The sequence below is a fragment of the Typopeltis vanoorti genome, chromosome 25 (genome assembly GCF_054136105.1).
Source record: "Typopeltis vanoorti isolate ZY-2024b chromosome 25, IOZ_Tvanoo_1.0, whole genome shotgun sequence".
NCBI classification, from domain to species: domain Eukaryota; kingdom Metazoa; phylum Arthropoda; class Arachnida; order Uropygi; family Thelyphonidae; genus Typopeltis; species Typopeltis vanoorti.
In genome coordinates, this window is record NC_143573.1 from 48,643,216 (window position 1) to 48,666,968 (window position 23,753).

At 33.3% G+C, this 23,753-nt stretch overlaps 1 protein-coding gene across 1 annotated transcript in view; it reads left to right on the plus strand.

The window, feature by feature from the left end:
* The window catches only part of LOC150092727 (carboxy-terminal kinesin 2-like), a 230,065-nt gene that overhangs the window by 67,557 nt on the left and 138,755 nt on the right, over positions 1-23,753 (plus strand). The window contains exons 4-6 of the mRNA XM_090414368.1: positions 538-844; positions 13,926-14,136; positions 19,087-19,254. Of these exons, the coding sequence (XP_090270494.1) occupies positions 538-844; positions 13,926-14,136; positions 19,087-19,254 (686 nt within the window). The remainder of the gene's footprint in view (positions 1-537; positions 845-13,925; positions 14,137-19,086; positions 19,255-23,753) is intronic.

A 23,753-nucleotide genomic window follows, 5' to 3' on the forward strand; every position in this document is an offset into this window, starting at 1 on the left:
AACTTGACATACTTGTCTGTTTGCTTACTTGGGAAATGGAGTAAAACCAGGTTTAAAATAGCTTGGTATCTTTAACATTTATTATACCCAAGGTAAAATACTTTCTCCTACCTTACTTTCCTGCTTTTCCACATCACTTCTTACCTCCCCAAATTTTTTATTTGTTGCAATCATTACCCTGCTTTTTTGGAACAGTTTCCAGCTAACTGCATTTTAAAGTTACTCCTGTTTTTATATTTAATTAAATTTAATTAAAACATCACCTTTATTTTCTTTTATATTGGCTAGAAATGGCTGATAATATGGGAATTCCTCTCTCTCTCTTTCTCTCATGGACTGAACCATGTAGTTTGTTAAAAGTTTGTTTGTCCATGTTTACACAATTCAAGCTACTCATCCTTCATTCTCTTTTGATCTTTTAGATTTCTTTTCTTTTCCTTTTTTTTTTTTTTTAAATTTACAATGATTAATGAAATATGTGATTTAGAGCATCACTGCTCTAAAGTAGAAATTATCTGACATTTTTTTTTTTAATAGATAAAATATTACAGTGTACTACCAATAAAGGAGGAACAAAAGATTCTACAAAAATTGTACCTGAGAATTTGCCTAAAAAGTCCAAAAGACCAGCTTGGGATTTAAAAGGTAGAATTCAAGACATGGAAGAAAAGGTTTTATATTCTCATAATGTAAATAGTAATTTGCAAAAGCAGTTGGAAGATAACAAAATCAGAATTGAAATGTTGGAACAAAAAAATATTAATTTACATCAGGATGTGGAAATGAAAGTATCACAAACAGAGGAAGCATCCTTTAGAATTAACCAACTTGAAAATGCATTAAGGTAAGGAATTTAATATACTCTTCTAGAAAATTTTTTTTTTACCGCTATTTACCTCAGTTGTGTGGTGGTCTTAGTTGCAAGAGATCTGTCATTGACTAATATAAATTTATTTCTACACACCCACACACACACAAACTCATTCTTTTTGTTTTAATGAAATGATCTATATTTCACAATCAAGGTATATTTGTAGGATTTTAAACCAGATTAGTATTTAATATGTGACTCACTGCTTTGAGTGTTTAATTGCATGATGCTTCCAGAATATTTTATCATATACATAATATTAGGTTAGAAAGAAGAGTTATTAAAGAAACCAAACTTTTTTTTGAGACCATGTTATGTAGTCATCATTGTTATCATCATCAAATTCCTGCCATGTACCTCAAGGGGTGTACAGGATATGATAGTACTACATGAAAAATTTACATCATTACTAACTTATCTACAATTTTCCTCCAAATCAGTCTGTTACTTGTTAGACTCCAACATTATCAGATCTTATATTTCTATCATCTAAGAGGCACTTTGTACTGTATCAATCCATCTATATCTTGGTTTTCCTCTGAGTCGTTTTCCTGCAAACCTGGAAGAGAACACTTGTTTTGCTAATCTTTCCTCTCCCATTCTGTTTAAGTGACCATACCACCTGAGATTAGCTCTGCTAACGCATTCCTGGATGCTGACAATGTCAAGTTCTTTCCCAATATCCTCGTTTTTAATATGATATTGCCATTGATGCCATCTGTTCACTCCTCTAATCTTTCTCAGGACTCTCATATCTGTGGTCTCTAGTCTTTGGTCAAGTGTGAGACATCCTTGTCTCACACCAGATTACTTCTGACCCAGCTCTCAGATCCATAAGTTAAAACTGGTTTGAACACTGTCTTGTATGCAGCCAATTTAGTGTTCCGACTAATTTCTCTCTTATTCCATATGAATTTATTCATTTGACATCCTACCGTAATTGCTTTTTTGATTCTGTTGTCTATTTCCATATTTAATTTACCATCTTCACTAAAAATCGTGCCTAAGCAGCTGAAATGTTTTACTTGTTCCAAGTTCTCCGTTCACAATGCAGTTGACATTTTCAACGATTCTGAATATTTTCATTGTCTTTGTCTTTTTATTGCTGACCTTCATACAATATCTATTACATGAGTTATTCAATTTAGTTAGGGAATCTTGCAGAATTGTAGCAGATTTATTTAGAAGCATGACATCGTCTGCATAAAGCAAAGAGTTGACATTAACATCTCTAATTCGGATATCATGTTTAACAACAATTTCCTTCATAATATGATTTATATAGAAAAGAATAAAAGAGAGGATAATGTACATCCTTGTCTCACACCAGATTTAATATTAAACCATCTTCCTGTACTTCCTTCAATCCTAACTGCTGATTTACAACTTAAATAAAGACAAAGTATTGCTTGATATAATGCCCCATCGACACCATATAACTGTAGCATATTGAATAGCTTCTCTCTTGGCACCTTGTCATACGCCTTTTCCAGATCGACAAAACTTAAATACAGATATTTAAGTTTTTTATATTGTTATATTCCCATGATTTCTCGACTATTGGTCGTAAAGTGAAGATCTGATCCTGACAGCCTCTATTTGGCCTGAATCCAGCTTGTTCTTCACCAAGCTTTTCTTCCACAATTCTTCTCAACTGTTTCTCAAATATACTAGCACAAATCTTACTAAGAACACTCAGTTGGGAAATACCTCTGTAATTCTCATATTAAGTTTTATTTCCCTTTTTATATATGGGTACTATGAGAACTCTACTCCAATCATCGGGAATTCGTCCCTCTTTCCACGCCTTCTGAACTATGCAGTGCAGCCACTGTAAGACTTTTATACCACCATACTTCATCATTTCTGGTCGAATATCATCTACTCCTGCTGCCTTTCCACATTTCAAGCCTTTGATGGCTTTTTCTACTTCAAGTATGGATATGTATTCCTGACTGCATGCCTGGTCAGTGTTTTTTATCACTGTGCTGTCATCACTGCTTGTTTCATTTAGCAAATTTTCAAAGTAATTACTCCATACTTTTGATATGCTTTCTTCTTTTCCTTCACTGCCTCTTTTACTTCTTGTGTCCACCATGGAGTTCTGATTTTTCTATCCTTGCAGACAATCTCACCACATGCCTCACTGGCTGAATCAATCATGGTTTTTTCTTCAAGGTTTGCCACTGAATTTCGAAGGTTTGGTTCCTGTTCTCAAACTCTTTCATTTTGTCTTCAATAATCTTTGTGTATTTTAATCTATAGCTCACATCTGAGAGCTGCTCAACTTTTATTTGCTTTAAAACTTTCTTACATGTTGTTCTTTTCAATATAAAATTCACTTTTATTCTGCTCAAGACGAAATAGTGATCACTTCCAATTTCAAATCCTCTGTAACCCCTGGTGTCTGGCACCAGGGAGAAAACATCACTATTAACAATAACATAGTCAATGTGACTTTTCTTATTCCTAGCCTCTTCTCTCCATGTGAATTTGTGCACATTTTTATGTTGTAACATGGTGTTAGTAATAACCAGTCCATGTCCTGAGCAGAAATCCAACAGGTATTTGCCATTATTGTTAGCTTTGCTCTTTTTTAGGAAAGAACTTGACATTGTCAGCATCCAGAAATGTGTTAGCAGAGCTAATCTTAGGTGTTGTGGTCACTTAAACAGAATGGGTGAAAAAAAATAGCAAAACAAGTGTTCTCACTAGGTTGGCAGCAAAATGACCCAGAGGAAGACCAAGATATAGGTGGATTGATACGGTACAAAGTGCCTCAGACGATAGAAATATAAGATCTGATAATGTTGGAGTCTTGACAAGTAACAGACTGATTTGGAGGAAAATTGTAGATAGGAAGTTAGTAAAGATGTAATTTTTTTCATGTAGTTCTATCATATCCTACACATTCCTTGAGGGTACACGGCAGGAATTTGATGATGATGATGATGATTGCTCTTTTCTCCAAATTTTCCCAAAATATTTTTCTGTCTCACAATCACTTCCTACTCTGCTATTTCGACCCCCAACAAGGACCAACTTTTTCATTGTGTCAGTAGCTTTATCTATAGCCTCAAAAATATTCTTCCACTTCTACATTAGTAGAGTCGTCTATGGGACCATAGGCACAAATAAGTCTCGTTGTCCAATTCCCCATTCTGATATTTTTCCACATCACTCTACTTGAGACTGACTGCCATTCAAGAAGATTAGCCTCGTATTTTGTGTTGAATTTGGCTACTCCTTCATTTACTTGATTATCATTTCCTGAATATAACATTTTGTATTTATTGCTCAGAAAGATCTCACCAGTTTTGGTCTTTTTTGTTTCAGTCACCCCCATTATGTCGATCTGGTACTTATCTAATTCCTCAGCTAGCTCCATTTCTTTGCCATTCAGGCTTCTTACGTTGATAGTACCGATCTTCAACTCTGCTGATATTGAGTTTGGGTGTGTGTTCAGATTTGTTCCAGTAGCTGACTTTTCGTTGTTCGCCCTGGTTCCCTGGCTAAAACAATGGGGGCCTTGTTTAACCGGGCGATGCCCCAGCCGGAATGAAATTTTGTCATGTTGTACCATCATTTTCTATATTGGTTTAAGCCAATAAGAATACAATTTGGTCAGCTAAATCCCAAATTGCCAGCCCATCCTCGTTCGTTCAATATCCAGGTAGATATCCAACAGGATGTACCACGAGAAAGTGAGGATTGGACATTAAGTCAGAAACCTTGGTCGTTTTCTTCATTCCTTTAATGGTTGTGTGGAGGTTTCCTCTCAGTTATACAGCTTTGACCCTTTAGCACCCGCATGTTATATAGTAGTTCATTAATTTGATAATTTCTATTCATTAACATTGCCATAAAGTAATATTTTTCTAGTAATATTGAGCATTGGGTCCTATGCACAGTTCTAAAATGTAACTGTTATTGTGGTCAGATTGTTTTCACTTAATAAGCTGCTTATAATGGCATTTTATTCGAGTTTGAAATTCTTGATTCAGTGCAGTGAATCTTTCATGTTAAAAATTAGAAATGTTCATTAATTGTTGCAGTTTAGTGAAATTGAAGCTTGCTTGAGGGATTATTTTGGAAATTTTTCATGTTTTTGAATTTGTGGGAGGTAATAAAAAACGAATGTCAGTATTTCTCTTTTTGATTACTTGCTCTAGTATGCTTCCATTGGCAATAACACACAAATTTATTATTCCTAATGGTTTGTTATGATGTTGACATTTTTGGAGTTTAAAAAAAATGTGCAAAAACTTTTCTGAATTAACTTGGTTGCTAATTCAAAGTTGGTACCCTAAAGAATAAATTTACCAAGACTTATCATTGTCAAACGATGCATTCTGTGCTTATTTTATTTTATATTTACTACTTCTTCTCAAGTTTTTAATTTTGAAGAAGTAATTTTGTCTGTTCCAGACTATGTAAATAACTAAAAATTTTTTGAAACTTTGAAAGTTTCTACATGCATTTGGCTTTGAAATAGCGTTGGATCTTTAATATCCACTCTTTCTATATAATTTATGTGTGTGTGGTGTTAATGATTACTGAGATAGAAGTTTTTTTTGAAGAGCTGAAAGTTGCTTGGGAATACTTCATGTGAAAGGCTCTTCCAGAGGACTGAGGTGGAGAGAATAAAAGAGGAAGAGGAGGAAACAAGTTTGGTGCATTTGCAGTTGCACTGTAAAGGGATGCTGGGCAACTTATACTCTTGTATAACAGGTGCAACTGAAAGTGAAGGAATGATAGTTTCCAATTCACTAGAGCAGTGACTGTGGAAGTACCTGTAGAATAGACACAGTGCTGAAACACTGCATCTGTGAGATAGAGGCTGAAGTAAATCTGTAAGAGAGGGATCATCAATGAGCCTGCTTGTCTCTGGACAGCATCAAGGATTTTAAAGAAAGTGTTAGGTGCACTTCCCGAGACATGTGAGCAGTATTCTAGGCATGGGGATTTGGGTTTGTATATAGTTAGGAGTTGGTTGGGTATACAGTATCCTTTAGAACAAAAGAGAATGCCTAGTTTCTTGAATGCTGAGGAGGCTATTGATGTTATGTGACAGGAAAAACTGGAGGTAAAGATCAGATCTCTCTGCTTGGACTAATCTTTACCTCCAGTTTCTCCTGGTGATTTGTGTTACTGAGGGTAAGGGTAGATGAACTGAGATCTCTTTTACAAGATAAAAGACAAGGCTGTGTTTTGGTGGCATTGACATGACAATGCTATCTTTGCTCCACTAAACAATAGTATGAAGATCAGTGCTTAGGGTACTGGTTGAAGGTGATCTTAAAGCATGGGATGTCAGAATACTGAATGGTTTGTTGAATGAGTGGAGAGTACTATCATTAGGAAAGCTGTGGATAGGATTAATGGTGCTTGTGAATAGGTTGTTTATGAACAAGAGAAAGAGACTATGTGATAGGACAGAGCCTCGAGGCACTCTGCATTGATGGTGAAGCTCAAAGAGAGAAACATCTACCATGACTCGCAGAAAACGACCAGAGAGAAAGTTGGCTATCCATTTACAGAGGGAGGTAGGGAGACTAAAGGATGACAATTTGTTGAGCAGGCCACGAGGCAATGCTCAAGGGGCAACAGCTCAAATTTCTCTGAACCTTAATATATATATATCTGAATTATATCCAATTAATTAATATATCTGAACCTTAGTATAGTGAATACCCCTCCCTAACTCTCACACACACACAACACAGCAAGAGAAAAGTAGTTTTATTGTGGCATTAAGTATGGTACAACATTCTAACAACCTATTTTAAAATAATAGATAAGGGAAATTCTAAGAATTTTTTATCCCAAGAAAGAAAGAAAGGACTTAAGTTTTCAGAGTTTATTTCCAAGAAACACCTTGCTAATCCTTTAATCTTTTGAAAATGCCTGGAGAAAAAGTGGACTAAGACATTGTGAAAATTGATGTAAAATGTGCATTTCAAAACCTGTTGATACGCCAATAACTTTGTTTATTTAAAACAGAAATATATATTCAGAATGTCATGTTTCAGGATTTTGAATTTTGTTTGATAAATGAAATCAAACAAATATGATTATTTTATATAAGTAATGATTATAGTGTGTGTGTTTTCATAACTGTAGGGGAGATAAGAATGGAAATTCTATCTCTGTATTTAATATTTGCATTTGCTATCAGTATATAAAATAATTGCAAGTCATTACAGCGAATTATATGTATGGATGAATTCATATCTCATCTGCCTTTTTCAAACAGCATTTAATTGATTTTTAAAAAATCTGCAGTTGTAGAAAATAAAAGTGGTTGTAGCAGTTCAAAATACTTATAAACGTAGTGCTACTTCAATATTGCTGCAGAGCCTGCTATTTGTTATGATTTCCTTTTTTGTAGATAATAATGCAGCATGATGTAACCATAAAATTGAAATATCACTAGACATTCATATATGCTTCAGTAGATACAGAAGTCAACCAATTGATGTAATACAGAATAATTTTAAAAGAAAATTTTTTTTTTTTAGTGATTTGAAATAAGATCACATTACTGTTGAAATTTTTGATACCATTCAGACAGTTTACAAATTAGTTTTACACAAACATTATACTGATGAAAATTGAAACTAGTTTACCATATATATTAATGAATTTGTGAAAAATGTGCCTTCTCAATGCAGAAGAGATGTGAGCCATGGCCTAGCGCAAACGGGTTATTTCCAGGTTCGCTGCATGTTCAGCAAACTGTGTGTGTGTATTATAGAATTGTATGTCATGTTCTCATTATTGTAACACATCCCTGTGAGCTAATTTAAAAATCCAAGGTGAGTGATGTACTTCCTTTGTAGACTGGTTAAAAATTAGGAGATTTATGGTAGAAAGACTGTTTTTGGAATTGGCCTGAGTCATTCCATATGTATCCAACTTTAATAAATATAAGTATTCAAGATTTTGAAAATGGCTATAGTATGTGATATATCTGTCTAAAACATTACCATTTTTTTACTTAATTGTCAACAAAATATTGGTAATAAATGGTGTTTATTTCATCTTTGCTTCTCTTATTACCATTAAGCCTTAGGATGAATTATGACCAGTATGTCCCGAATCTGTATTTCAGTAAAAGTATCACATCACATTATTATCAACAGTAGTTTGCACTTGTGAGGTCAAAATATAAGTTGTATTGCAAATTCTTGTTACTATCGCAGTTGGCAGTATGCCTCTATAGCTCAGTCAATAATGACGATGTCCTTTGGTTGGAAAGACACTGGTTCAAATCTTATTTAGGATGTGAGGAACCTCTGTAAGGAGTTTTTAGCTGAAAGTACTTTGCCTTCTCATATATATAGTGTTGTCTGGATTTTTCCTCCATGAAACTCAAGGTTTCATACTGACCAGAACACACAATGTTTAGATGTTTATCTTTCCTAGCTTATCTCTGAAAATTTGCATTCAACTGGCTAACTCTTTCTTTGTTTCTCTGAAGTTTGATTTTTCTTCTGTGATTTGAACCTCTTCTTTCATGTTGATTTAATTAGAAGACGTTTTTAGTGCTCAGCATTCAGATGGATAATGCAAAATTGTTTTATATGTTTAGCTGGTATATTTAATGGTTAGTAGCTTAATAGTAGGTTGACTTTCTCAGAGAGGCTAAAATCATAATAAGGATATCTGTTAATCTTAGGTTCCCTGACTAATGGCCGGTAGCTTCTCCAGGATAAGTAAGTACAGGCAACCCTCGTATAATGCGGTTTCGATATATCGCGGTCTACAAATTGTAGTAACCCTTGTCAAACGCAGTACTTATACAATGCGGTTTCGATATAAGACGGTCTACAAACTGTAATAACCCTTTATCTTTTCATATATTTTTCAATGCGTGACTTAAAAATCTAATTTTATCTTCATTGAATTTTCGTCTGCTCGTATCGCACATGTAGTTATAAGTAGCAAATTTATATTAGTGGAAATACCTTTTATCACACATGTACGTCAATTGTTTACCATATAAAGTATTTATTGTTGAAAATTGTCTTTGTTTTCTGCCAAGAAAGTGCATTAAAAATCATAAATGTGTTAATCTCAAGCTCAGCACTTTCATTTTTTTGGTGAGTTACACACAATATGTAATGCTTTTTTTATGTAAAAAAAAAAGATTTTTATAGTAATGGCCACTTAGAGCGCTTTAGCGATATACACATTTGTTAATAGTGATAAAGCCACCCAGTGTAAACTGCGAAGGTAACAATTGAACAAGACCGAAGATACATTCGGTTTCGATCAGCACCCGAGACTCAACCTTCACGAACTTCTTCGTAAGTGCTCCAATCTCTTCATGTTGTTAGTGAATTAATTGATGGGGAAATAGATTTAAATGAGGAGGAACTGGTACAATTAATAGATGAATTCGAACCAAATGGCGGAGAAAGTTCTGCCGAAGATTCTGATTGTGATGAATCCGTTAAAGAATTCAGTTTAAAGAAATTAGCAGAAGGATTGGACTTGGCAAGAAAGTTATTTTATGGATAATGATCTTTCAATGGAGCGCTCCGGAAAATTCCCGAGGCAATTGGATATTTGTTTAGCTCCGTATTATGAACTTAATAAAAAAAATTGCAGTTTAGTGGTAAGCAATGTCTTATTACTGACTTCTTGATAACTAAACCAGCCGAAGTATGCAATGAGAATTATACTAATGATGTCCAAGAGATTTCAAGTGATGACGACGTCTTGCCACGCTTAAATAAACGAAATGTTCATTTTGAAGAGAGTGATGATGATTAAAATATACACTTTATTTTATTTTGCCTAAAATATTTATGTATTATGTGCAAAGAAGTTTACGTACAATTTATAAATTTTTATAATTTTATACTATGTGTTTGTTTCATAGTTCATTTTCTTAACTTACATGAATTGCCTGAATTAAATAAAAAATATTTTTTCGTTGGATATGTCATTGTTGTTTATATAATTTAAAAAAAACGATTTCAGAACCTAACCTTACTTTTTCTATGTGATCTGAGTCTCGCATAATGCGATTTATGTAACGCTTCATTTTTGTGGAACCTAACATCCCCATTGTACGAGGGTTACCTGTACATATAAAGAGCAGAGAATGGATAATCTGAAACTACACTATGAACACTGCAAATGATTTTGATAAAAAGATAAGAGGACAGATATGATTTGTAAACTATGTTATGTTCTCTGTGAGGTTTGAGCAGATTGTTGGCATAATGGAACTCAGACATGTTAAGAGGCCATTTGACACTTGTACACATAATGAAATTACAACTTGGTTCTTTTGTGAAGTAATCACTTTCGTGGATTCCTTGATACATCATGGCAAGTTTGCTTCTATACTGGTTTCCATTAATTAAGGGACAGAGAAAAATCACAATAACTCAAACACTTTATGATGAATTTTTATGTAATTCGTTGAAAAGCAGTGTGATATGAGATGTGAAAGAAGCACCCACAAAAATTGTAAATAGTTTAATTCAGCAACAAATGGATACATGAAGACAATGGTCAAACAAGAGGTCAAAATAAGACCTTCATCCTTTATAGCAGTAATGTTTCATTCTGTTTATAATAGTATCCAGGAGCTTACCAACAATGTTACCAACTTATAGTGTCTCTATAAGTTGGTAATAATAACCATTGTTCCTGCAAAGCTAAGTCTTTCACAGTTTTGGAGGGTGGGGAAGGGGTTGAGAGCAGCAATATATCTACTTAGAGTATCACAGATGTGGTCAATAGGATTAAGGTCAGGAGACCTGGTTGGCCAGGCCATTCATTCAGTAGATATAGTCTCTGCTTGAAGATATTGGTCCACAAGCTTTGCTCAGTGAGGACAAGCATTAACATCTTGTAGGCTAAATGTCTTTCTTATTGCACCTGCATATGGATGAACATAGTGGTCCAGGACTTTCTTAATCAGTTGCAACATTCATGATTCTGCTAGGAAGCACGTACAGGTCAATGTGTCCACCCATTGAGATGCCTTCTCCAGCTAGCCTAAAATGTATCTCTCTGATTTTAGATATATTGACAATTTCATTATCTGTAAACTGTATTGCTGACAGACAATCCTCTCTCAACTCATGTGATCAAAAAAATAAAATAAATAAAAATATCTGTGAATTACAGTCAAGCTTTCTGGTCCTTCGCCATGGGTGTTGGGCAAAACTTCTCCTATACCATGTTTCCACCTTGTGCTCTCATAGTCCAGGTAATCAGTTTCTTCCAAAAACCTTTGTTCCAGAATTAACACTCATCCTCTGTTGCCTATATAAGTTCTAATACTCTCAAAAGTAAAGGTCATCAACAACCATCTTCTTTACTTTACCTGGAGATCCATCAGTTAATTAGTGATCACCAGTAAGAATTTTACTTTTCTCATTCTGTACCAGACAATACTTATCTTATCCTCCTTTGGACACAGACTATGAAAAGATTTGGAGAAATTCTCAGTAGTTCTCGATATTTTCAAGGCATTTGATCCTGTATGGTATCAAGGTCTCCTTAGTATGCTACCATTTTATAGTCTCTCTCTCTCCTGCCTTTGGTTGATTGAATTGCCAGTTTCCCTCTCTGGTCATAAATTGCATGTTATGGTGGGTGGCTTCCTGTCAGATTTCTTTATCATTGCTTGGAGTACCACAAGATTCTGCACTGTCATTCATGTTCTTTCTCTTATGTATCAGTGACCTTCTTTCTCTAACTTTGTTTCTATAGTTTTGCTAATTACAGTCCTTTCATTTCCTTTTTTTTTTCATTTGAGAAACCTTAGATTTTCCATAACCAATATCTTAAACACTAATCTGCTCTCCATTCTGAAGTAAGGTGAAGTTGAACTAGTGAATTTCAGTGCAATATCAAAGCACAGTTCTGTCATATTACTTAGAAGAAAGTTCCTGCTTCACCCCCCCCCCCTTACTTTTGATAATGTTCTGATTTCCAGTCAAGATCAGTTTTCTTTCCTTGGATTTCTCCTTCTCAGTTCCTAACTGTAAATTCTAAATCCAGCCAACCTTAGAATATTATTTTCACATTTGGGATGATGCATCCAAAGGGCAGCTTGGTTGGCCAAGTGGTTAGCGTATCCACTCTCCAGCCAAAAGGCTGCATGTTCGAATTCCGCCCTGGGCATGGATGTTTGTGATTGTCTGTGAAAGTACTAGTGGTGGTAGTCGGCAGTAGATGGAGTTGGTGTTAGATGAAGGTTAGTGGAGTAGTGAGACAAAGAGTTGTAGAGTAGATGTCCTCCCTTGATGAGTCTTTGGACTCCCTGGAGGTGTGATATAATAATAATAAAAACCTCCCTAAAGTTTCTTGATTGTATACAGCAAGCTGCCTGGTAGGTGACCTCCCTCTCTCACAGACTCACTCTGATTACTTCCACTGTATTTTATAGGTACTTTAATGAGTGTTGCTTGCTCCACCAAATTGTCTGCAACAATTTCTTCTAATCATGTAAGAACTCAATCAGCTGCTGGTCAACATCCATACACAATTTAACTATCTTCTGATCAACCTTTGCACTTTGGAACACCCTTCTCTGTATTGTTTTTCTCAATGAATGCAAACTTGCAAATCGATTCCTTCTTTCTTTTTACAAAATAGCTGATATTAGTTGGCCAAGTGGTTTGTGTATCCACTCTCCAGCTAAAAGGCTGCAGGTTCGAATCCTGCCGTGGGCATGGATGTTTGTGATTGTCTGTGAAAATACTAGTGGTGGTGGTGGGCAGTAGATGATGTTACTGTAGTTGGTGGATTGAGTGGTGGTGACAGAGTTGTAGAGCAGGTGCCTCCCTCGATGAGTCTTCTCTGACACCTCCAAGGAGTCCTGGGAGGACTCCCTGGAGGTGTCAGAGAAAATTCCAGAAGTGTCACATAATATTAATAATAATAATATTTCTATTGGAATCCTTAGAGAGAACTCAATGACCAAACACTTGATGGAAGTTTTTTCACTTGGCTATGCTACCAATTATATATTTGGTTTAATCCTTTATCCAAGTGTAAGCAAACAAAGTTTGTGCCTGAAGTATTTTCAGGACTGGGGTAACTCGTAAAGGTGGGACAAGTTCTGATCACTTCCTTTAGTATCCCATAATGCAAAGCTCATCTCCTTGCGGACATGTATACTGCTATGCATTAAGGGAAGGGTCACTATTCAGACTGGTTTTGACCTTTATTTCAAGTTCAAGGACAGGTCAAACTCCAAAAACTCAGCATTGTTTCCCTCAGTAACACGCTCACCCTGCCACTGAGAAGAACTCTCAACGTTGGCTCTACCCCCGTGCCAGGCTCACCGAGCAAAACTGCTCATTTGATCATATGTCATCTGAGGGGTAACATCAACAGCCATGCATCAGTTAACTTCATGGGCTACAGCATTGCCATTCATTATCTCCCTACCACCACCACCACCCAGGACCTGGGTGACAGCAACAGCCAAGCCTCAGTTAAAACTTCATGGGCTACAGCATTGTCATTCATCACACAAGCTTCCAACCAGTTTCGATCTTTATTGAGGTCTCGTCAGTGGGAGCCAGACCCAGAGATGGTGATGCTAAGGCGGAAGCAATGCAGAAGTCATATCACCATATACCGGTTGCCGAAAGGTGTCAACACCTTATTACTAAAATTCTCTGGATTAGAGGTAGCTGATGGAAGTTTTTTCACTTGGCTATGCTACCAATTATATATTTGGTTTAATCTTTTATCCAAGTATAAGCAAACAAAGTTTGCGCCTGAAGTATTTTCAGGACTGGGGCAACTCGTGGTAAAGGTGGTATGACTTCACATCACTTGCCTTAGTATCCCATAATGCAAAGCATTATGGGATACTAAGGGTTTATTTTTTCAAATTTTTGAAATAGTTTTTTCTTAAAATGGTCTCTACTTGTACAACATTTAGAAGAATTTATGTTGACCACTGTCAAAAATTTGATAAATCAATTTTTTTTTTTTTTCAAATAAAATCCAAAGTTAAAAAAAAAAATATTTTTTTCTCCTTTTATTAATGTAATGATTAATTTCAAAGGCAAAAAGAAGAAGAATCAAAAATCATCATTGCTAAGTTAACTGCTGAGATTGATCAACTCATACTCTCCAAAAATTGCTTGGATCGTCAGATTTTGAGACTTCAAGAAAACCTTGATATGGCTAATCAAGAAAATTGTATATTGAAAACAACTGTTACACATTTAACAACAGCTAATACAGCACTGAATGCTGAAACTGAAGCCATAAAAGTAAGCAACAACAATTCTTTGCTTTTATAAGAAGTGCTATATGCATTTTCAGTGAATTTTATTTCTTATTTAAAAAATACCATGTTTCACTTTATACAATACTTAAAACAGATCCAATCATTCTGGGGGAAGTATGGTTTAGAAAATTAATTTAAAGAAATTACATTAATCTAGAAAACATCCGGAAGTTTTGAGACTTACTTTGGATTTGTGAGACAATTGGAAAGTATCTCACTGTAATATCATTTAATACATTTCGCTGCAATACATAACTTGCTGCTCATATCATTCAGATTTAAGAAGTGATTGCATTGTGAATTTCATTACCTTAAAAAAAGTCTATATTTTAAAAAAAATCGAAATATCTAAATAAAATAAGCAGTGGTGTGAGAGTAAAAAAGAAAAAAGGGAGGCATTAAAGCATCAGTATTTTTTGTGTGTGGTGAGCAGATTGCAAGAAAAGAGATTAGGGATCATGTGATAATATAGCCAAATAGGTTAATTATCTAGTTTATTAAAATATATGAATGTTAATTCTGTGCAGTAAAACTTGGATAATTGGATATTACTATTAATTCAAGGCAGATTCCTTTCTTTTAGTATTACACGATGATCAACTTTCATTGTAGTAAAATTATGGAAACTACAACCGTGTTAGGAATAATTACTTTATATTCTTTGTGTATATATGTATGTGTGTGTACTACAGATGACCTTAATATTAAAGTCAGAATGTCGAGAAATTAAAGTAATTATTCCTAACACAGTTGTAGTCTCCGTAATTTTACTACGATGAACTGTAGATTCCATTTCCTGCCTATGAAGCATAATTTTGTATTAATTTTTATGGCTATTTTGCATTTGTGTATGCTTTTCAATTAATTTATTGCAAAATATTTTGTTTAATTCAAGCACAAAATTGCCCATTATTATCCATGTCATTTTGATTAATTCAAAGTTTATGTTATTGTGTCTATTCCTAAAAAAACGTTACTAGATTTTCCTTTTCGTTTTCATACATATTTGAAACTTTCCAAAGGCTGATCTCAAGCTTAAAGCAAGTTTTTATTTTTAGCAAACCTGCTTGAGATGAATGGTTGCCAACTTTTAACTGCATATGTAATATCAGGATTCCTAAGAGATGCAGTGTATTTACCTAATACAGCAAGCTACAAGCAAACATACACAGGTCCATTAACTATTTAATTTCAAATTTGTGGTTACTATCTCTCAATTAGTCAGGCAGGAAATTCACACTGTTTGTAAAATTTACATCTGAAAAACAGTGCTATTAGAAACATTTTCATATATGTTTCTTTAACATACTAAAATTACTATATAGTAGTTGTTGATATTTTTGTAATTACTGAACTACGTTAAAAAAAAAGTTTAGCATTATTTGTTAAGAAGTTGTGTATTATAGCAAGTCACTGGCTTATGCAATTCTGTTAACAGTTGAAACTTCCTTATAGAACCCATGTATAATTTCAGTATCTGCATTTATTATTATAAAATCAGATTTGAATATATTTAAGCGTTGAAGAAAATCTTGATTGCATGTAACAAAAATAACTTTTAAACTAAGCTTTGTTGCCAATTTTTCATATACTGAAAACACTAAAGCATATATATCTTCAGTAGCTATGTCAGTCAAAAGAATAGTTTGAAACTGCTAGAATTTTCATTAAAGAGAGAGAAATGATCTAACTACTTTTTTACAATAATCTATATACATATGTTTTGATCTGAAAAACACTATTAGAAACATACTAAAATTACTATATTGTAGGTGTTAATATTTTTGTAATTACTGAACTACATTAAAAAAAAAATGTGCACATATAGATACTGCAGCAAGTGATTAATTGCATAAAGAAAATTAACAGGTAATCATTTATGCATTTATATTAGTCTGTAGTCATAAAATAATTTCCTTTATCCCCTACCTTTCCCCATTCATGTTACAAAATCAATGTAAGCTCTCTTCCTTGACATTAAAATCTTTTAAACCGGTAAATTGCCATTCAAATTTGTTTACAAGTTCATCTAAGTTTTTGAAATAAATTACTGAACACCTCTTTAAAATTTTTCACAACCAAATTTATTCTGTTTACTATAGTTAGTTAGATTAGCGTGTATTAGCAAAGATGAGATTTTTTAATATTTTCATTCTTGAAAGTCTCTTTTACGGGAGGGAGAACTCTGCCTCTATTTAAATTAGATTTTAAAATTGAGAAGTAAGTAGAAGACATGAGAATAACAATGAATACAGATGCCACTTGCATTAATTTATTATTTAATAAATTAAATTATATTAATAAATTAACATAAGTGACATCTGTACTTAAGTATAAAGAGCTAATAAGCTTCATTTCGGCAATGAAAACATTACTTAAATTAAGGGGATATTAAATCCCACATAGTTTTAAAACCTTTGAGTTTCTCATTCGGTTTTAAAACTATGTGGGATTTAATATCCCCTTAATTTAAGTAAAGTGACATCTGTATTTATTTATTGTTATTATCATCAAATTCCTACCATGTACCCTCAATGGGTGTACAGGATATGATAGTATTATATGAAAAATTTACATCATTACTAACTTCCTATCTATGATTTTCCTCCAACTCATTCTGTTACCTGTCAGGACTCCAACATTATCAGATCATATATTTCTATCTTCTAAGGTGCTTTTTACTGTATCTATCCACCTATATCTTGGTCTTCCTCTGTCTTTTTTTTCCCTACCAACTTGGCAGAGAGCACTTGTTTTGCTAATCTTTCCTCGCCCATTCTGTGTAAGTGACCATACCACCTCAGATTATCTCTACTAACATATTCCTGGATGCTACAGGAATGTGTTAGCTTATCCACTTGCCAATGTCAAGTTCTTTCCTAATATCCTCATTTCATCATCATCATCAAATTCCTGCCATGTACCCACAAGGGGTGTACAGGATATGATAGTACTACATGAAAAAATTATATCATTACTAACTTCCTATCTACAATTTTCCTCCAAATCAGTCTGTTACTTGTCAAGACTCCAACATTATCAGATCTTATATTTCTATCGTCTAAGGCACTTTGTACCGTATCAATCCACCTATATCTTGGTCTTCCTCTGGGTCGTTTTCCTGCCAACCTGGCAGAGAACACTTGTTTTGCTAATCTTTCCTCGCCCATTCTGTTTAGGTGACCATACCACCTGAGATTAGCTCTGCTAACGCATTCCTAGATGCAGACAATGTCAAGTTCTTTCCTAATATCCTCATTTTTAATATGATATTGCCATTGATGCCATCTGTTCACGCCTCTAATCTTTCTCAGGGCTCTCATATCTGCAGTCTCTAGTCTTTGGTCAAGTGTTTTACTTCTGACCCAGCTCTCAGATCCATAAGTTAAAACTGGTTTGACCACTGTCTTATATACAGCTAATTTAGTGTTCCGACTAATTTCTCTCTTATTCCATATGAATTTATTCAATTGACTTCCTTCCATACTAGCTTTGTTGATTCTGTATTGTATATTTTCATATTTAATTTACCATCTTCAGTAAAAATCATGCTTAAGTAGCTGAAATATTTTATTTGTTCTATAGGTTCTCCATTCACAATCCAGTTGATACTTTCAATGCTTCTGTTTATTTTCATTGTCTTTATCTTGCTGTTGCTGATTTTCATACTAAATTTATTACAACAGTTATTCAATTTAGTCAGGGAATCTTGCAGACTTGTACTGGATTTATTTATAAGTATAACATGATCCACATAAAGCAAAGAGCTGAGATTAACATCACCAATTTTGATATCAGGTTTAATACCACTTTCCTTCATAATGTGATCCATATAGATAATGAATAACAGAGGGGGATAATGTACATCCTTGTCTCACACCAGATTTAACATTAAACCACCTTCCTGTACTTCCTTCAGTTCTAATTGCTGACTTAAAACTCAAATAAAAACTAAGTATTGCTTGATATAATGCCCCGTTGACACCATATTACTGTAGCATTTTGAATAGCTTCTCTCTTAGCACCTTGTCATATGCCTTTTCAAGATCTACAAAACTTAAATACATATCTTTGTTATATTCCCATGATTTCTGAACTATTTGTCATAAAGTGAAGATCTGATCCTGACAGTATCTATTTGGCCTGAATCCAGCAATTAGTTAATGCAGCCTAAGTTGAATAGTTTTTGTCACCATTCATTACATTCTGATTTGTTCTTCAGTGCCGTGGAAGTGTCAGAAATTTGAAATGGGTAGCTTGTATTTTTGTATTGTAGCCTGTATATCATCACAACTGCTTGTGATGATATACATCAATGAAGGGGAAGGTGTCATGTATACTTGTTAATGATGAGCAGAAGACTGCATTCTTAGGTGTGCACACTATGACATTTCTGATTACTAGTTATCTGGGTACTTGAAAGCTAATGCACTTACGTTAATATTTTTCTTTAATTTAAACAACTTTAGAACTTATTGAAGGGATCTGTTAAAAACAGACTAAACCTGTTTCAAGATAGCCTTCATATTTTTCAGTTTTGAAAATTTGATAAGGTAGATTCTTAATTTCTTATCTTGTCATTTTGTTCATCATATTAGAAAATAATATATACTTAGAACAACTCAGATTCCAGTTTTGGTATCAGTATAAATGTATGAAATGTATAAATTTGTATGAAAATGCTTTGTATTTAATATTCTTTGTAAGAAAGACTTTTTGCAAAACTTGCCTCCCAAAATTTGATGTTAAATATTTTTTACATGAATAGTCTGATTTTACATAATAAAATTCTACTTGCTTGGAATCAGTTTTCTCATTATATGCTCTTTGATTCGTCATTAAAATAAAGCCTTTATCTATGTGAAGCTTAAAATTAAGGTTTAGAAATGACTTTATGTAATATCACAATTCTTTTTTGTATTTTCCCATGTAGCTGAGCCTGCATCAGGAAAAAGAAAACAAACAGAGAGTTCAAAAATTAAATGAAGAACTTTGTTTAGAAATTCAGCAAAAAAATTGTGAAATAGCAGATTTAGAGGATAAAATCAGAAAAGATGAATCAACTAGACGTCATTTGCATAACGTTATTCTAGAACTAAAGGTATTATTTGCCATTATTTCTTTATTTCAGTTAATTTACTAGCTGCTGTTCTTTGTGATGTTCTTTTAACACATGGTTTAATTAGTATTTCTCCTTGATTACTAGTGTTCATTTAGATCGCTGAGCTGCTTAACAAGTTGCCAGAGCCATTGGCATTTTTTTTAAAGATACCACACATATATTGTAGTCATAATAAATGAACTTATCATATTCATAACTGTCTCAGACTCCAACACTTTTCCACTCAACATTTCTTTTCACCCCATAAATTTCCAATTGTCTCTCTCATTAGTTAATGTTCACCCTTCTTTGTTAAACTGTAGATCATCTTTTCATCTCTTGATATCCACTTGCTGCCTAATTTTGACCATCTTTCATCTATTAATCTGATAACTGGAGTATAGGATGCTGTGAGATACTTGTTTTACAGTATCTCACAGCATCCTATACTCTAGTCATAACACTAATTTTATTATTTCTAATTCTATAATTTTTTTTTATGTATAGCATTCTTCTCTCCAAGACTCTTTGATCTATCTTTCTATTCTTTAGTCTTTGCCAATGTCTCTTCCATAAGTTAACCAGAATAAATAATCTGTGTAGCTGTTGAAAGTTTTCCATTTGGTTATATTATAAATTAAAGATGCCAAGAAATTATATTCTTGGTTTAATCCTTTATCCAAGTGTAAGCAAACAAACTTTGCATGTGAAGTAACTTCATGACTAGGCAACTCGTATTTAGAAGTTAATGACTTGTCTTAGTATCCCATAATGCAAAGTACATATCCTTACAGATATGTATAATGCTGTGCATTATGGGAAGGGTCACTACCCACTTCATGCACAAACTTTGTTTGCTTACTCTTGGATAAAGGATTAAACCAAGTGTATAATTTCTTGGGAACTTTAATTTATAATCTATCTAGCTGCAATGCTTTTTACTAATTCAATTCTCATATTTATTTCTTTACCTGGTTTCTCTTAAAGCCAGTTGTCCAAGATCAATATAACCATCCATGATTTCAATAGAATTATCTATTATGTTAACTTAAGTTCAGTTTTGCATGAATTTGTGTTGAAATTTGTTTTAGCTAGGTTAATCTTTAAACTTTTTTTTTTTCCTATCTGCAAAATATAAATGATTTAGATTTTTTCTAACATGGCAGAAAACAGTTTGGGTGATATCTTTACTTCACTTCTCTTTTGATGCCAGATTTCTTTCCCTTATGTTCTAAGTTTATACTGGCTGTTGAGCTCCAAGATATAGTTTGTAATAATTTATCTTTTGCTGGGATTGCTGATTTTTTAAAAAATTTTAATTTAATTTTATTTTTTAAGCTGCTTATTATTTCTGATTGATTTAAAGAGTCATACTTTTGCAAAATATATAAACACCAAATATGTGGGAAATAGATATTGTTTTACTTTTTATTGGATAATAACATGAAAAATAAGTTTCTCTACAATAAATCCAACAGAATTTAGTTGAAGATATTAAAAAGTTTGTACAATTGCAATAGTTAACTGATTGACCCATAATTATTGATATCATCCTTGAAGCTCTTTGATAAGATAATTGAGTGGAACAATCTGTGGAACCATAGGCTCAATGAAATTTATTTGTGTCTAGGGTCCTGCAAAAGGTTCTACTAATAAAGAATTGGATGAATTTTTTGGATCATTAGAGAAAGCACTTGACATGAAAGAAATGGAAAAGCTGTTTCTTGTTGGATATCTAAGCAGCAGGATGGTAAATGAATCGCAGTCGGATAGGTAGATAAGTTTGGGGAAAATTTGGATAAAAGGACAAAAACAATAATAATCATTAGTGCCTAATAATCAAGACGCAGACTAGTCATCACTAACACCATGTTTCAACATAGAGATGTGCACAAATTCATATGGAGAGAAGACACAAGAAAGAAAAAAAAGAAATGTTAGCAACTATGTTATTGTTGATAGTGGTCTTCTCTGGTTCAGAATACAAGAGTATAACATGGAATTTGAAATTGGAAGTGATCATCACTTAGTATTAAGCAGAATAAAAATATATAAAAACATGTTAAGAAGAACTAAAATTTAACTTAATAATGAAAGTGCTCGAAAACAAAACCCAAACCATGGAGTCTCAGTGACAAACACTGAAAAAAACAAACAAACATGAAGTTGTTACAAGGATAGAAAAAATTAGAAATCCATGGTGGACACAAGAAGTTAGAGGCAGTTGTATGAAAGAAGAAAGCATATCAAAAGTTCCTAGCAAATAAGTTGGCTGATATCCTAAAAGAATACAAAGAAAAATATAAGAGAGCCATTAAGAGGCCAAATAGGGGTTTTCAAGATCAGATTTTCACTTTGCAACAATTAGTTGAGAAATCATGGGAACATAGCATATCTATGTAAGTTTTCTAGATCTGGAAAATGCATATGACAAGGTGACAGAGAAAAGCTTTTCAACAATTATAAGCAGTAAATGGGGAACAATTTTGGAGAACAATACATAGTCTGTATTTAAGGTGCAAGTCAGCAGTTATAATTGAAGGAAGTACAGAAAGATGGTTTGATGTAAAATCATGTGTAAGACAAGTGTGCGGACTATCTCTACCATTATTCACCATCTATATGGATCATATTAGGAAGAAAAGAAGCATTCAAGTAGGTATCAAAATTGGAGATGTTGATCTCACTTCTTTGCTTTATGTGTATGAAATTCAGTAGAAATTTGCAAGATTCCTTAACAAAGTTGAATAATTGCTGTAACATATCAAATGTAGCATGGAAATAAAGAGTAAAAAGATCATAACATTGAAAATATGCTGGAACATAGAATACATCAATTGCATTCTGATGAAGAATTTATACAACACATAGAACATATCAGCGGTTAAGGTGCAATTTTTAATAAATGTGGCAAATTAAATATTGAAATGAAATTTAGAAGTTAGTGAGAAGGTTAAACTACTAATAGTAATACAGAAGACACTGTTCAAACCAGTTTTTAGTTATGAATCTGAAAGCTTAGAAGTAAAACAGTTCATCAGACCAGCAAACCACAAACATATGAGGGTATTGAGAAAAATTAGGAAGAACTTGATATTGTTAGCATTCACAAATGTGTGAATTGGTGGTATCAGATGGTATCTTTGCTTAAACAGAATGGAAGAGAAATGATTTGCAAAGCAGGTTTTTGACACCAAGATGACAGGGACCTGGAGGTAAGGCACAATATAGGTGGATTGATTCAGTTGGAAGTGTCTTAGAAGACTAAAATATAACAGCTTACATTATTGGAGTCCTGGAAGATAACAGACTAATTTGGAAATTTTCAATAGGAATTTAGTAATAGTGTAAACTTTTCATGAAGTACTTTCTTAGAATCTTGTATATCCCTGTAAGGGTACATATCAGCAATTTGATGATAGTAATAATTGTTATTTTTCAGGAAATAACAACATATACAGGTAACCCTCGTATAACGCGGATGTTAGATTCCATAGAAATGCCGCATTATGCGAGACTCAGATCACATATAAAAAGTAGGGTTATGTTCCCATATATATTTTTTTTTAAATTATATAAACAATAATGACATATCCAACAAAAATATATTTTTAGTTACTTCAGGTAATTCATGTAAGTTAAGAAAACATAAACTATGAAACAAATACATAGTATAAACTTATAAAAATTATGAATTGTATGTAAACTTCATTGCACATATTTCATAAATGTTTTAGGCAAAATAAAATAAAGTGCATATTTTAATCATCATCATTGTCTTCAAAACTAAAAAATGTAGATGTTCTTTATGTACGAATGGCCGGACATAGTCATCACTTGAAATCTCTTGGACATCATTTCTATAATTCTCATCACATACTTCGGCTGGTTTAGTTATCAAGAAGTCAGTAATAAGACCTTGCTTACCACTATTCTGAAAATATTTATTAAGTTCATAATATGGAGCTAAACAAATATCCAACTATCTTGTGAATTCTTCAACGGAGCGCTCCATTGAGGATTCATTATCCGTAAATAACTTTCTTGCCAAGTCCAATCCTTCTGCTAATTTCTTTAAACTGAATTCTTTAACGAATTCATCACAATCAGAATCTTCAGTAGAATTTCCCCACCATTTGTTTGACGTCATCTATTAATTGTGCCAATTCTTCATTTAAATCTATTTCCTCATCAATTAGTTCACTAATTTCGTTTTCGACCATTGCAAAAGCCCTCTAAGTGGCCATTACTATAAAAATAATATTTTTACATAAAAAAGCATTACATATTGTATGTAACTCATCAAAAAAAATGAAGTGCTCAGCTTGAGATTAACATACATGATTTTTAATGCGCTTTCCTGGCAGAAAACGAAGATGATTTTCAACAATAAACACTTTATACGGTAAACAATTGACATATATGCACACTAAAGAGTATTTTCCCTAATATAAATTCGCTACTTATTAATGCATGCGCAAACAGGCGGATGTGAATTT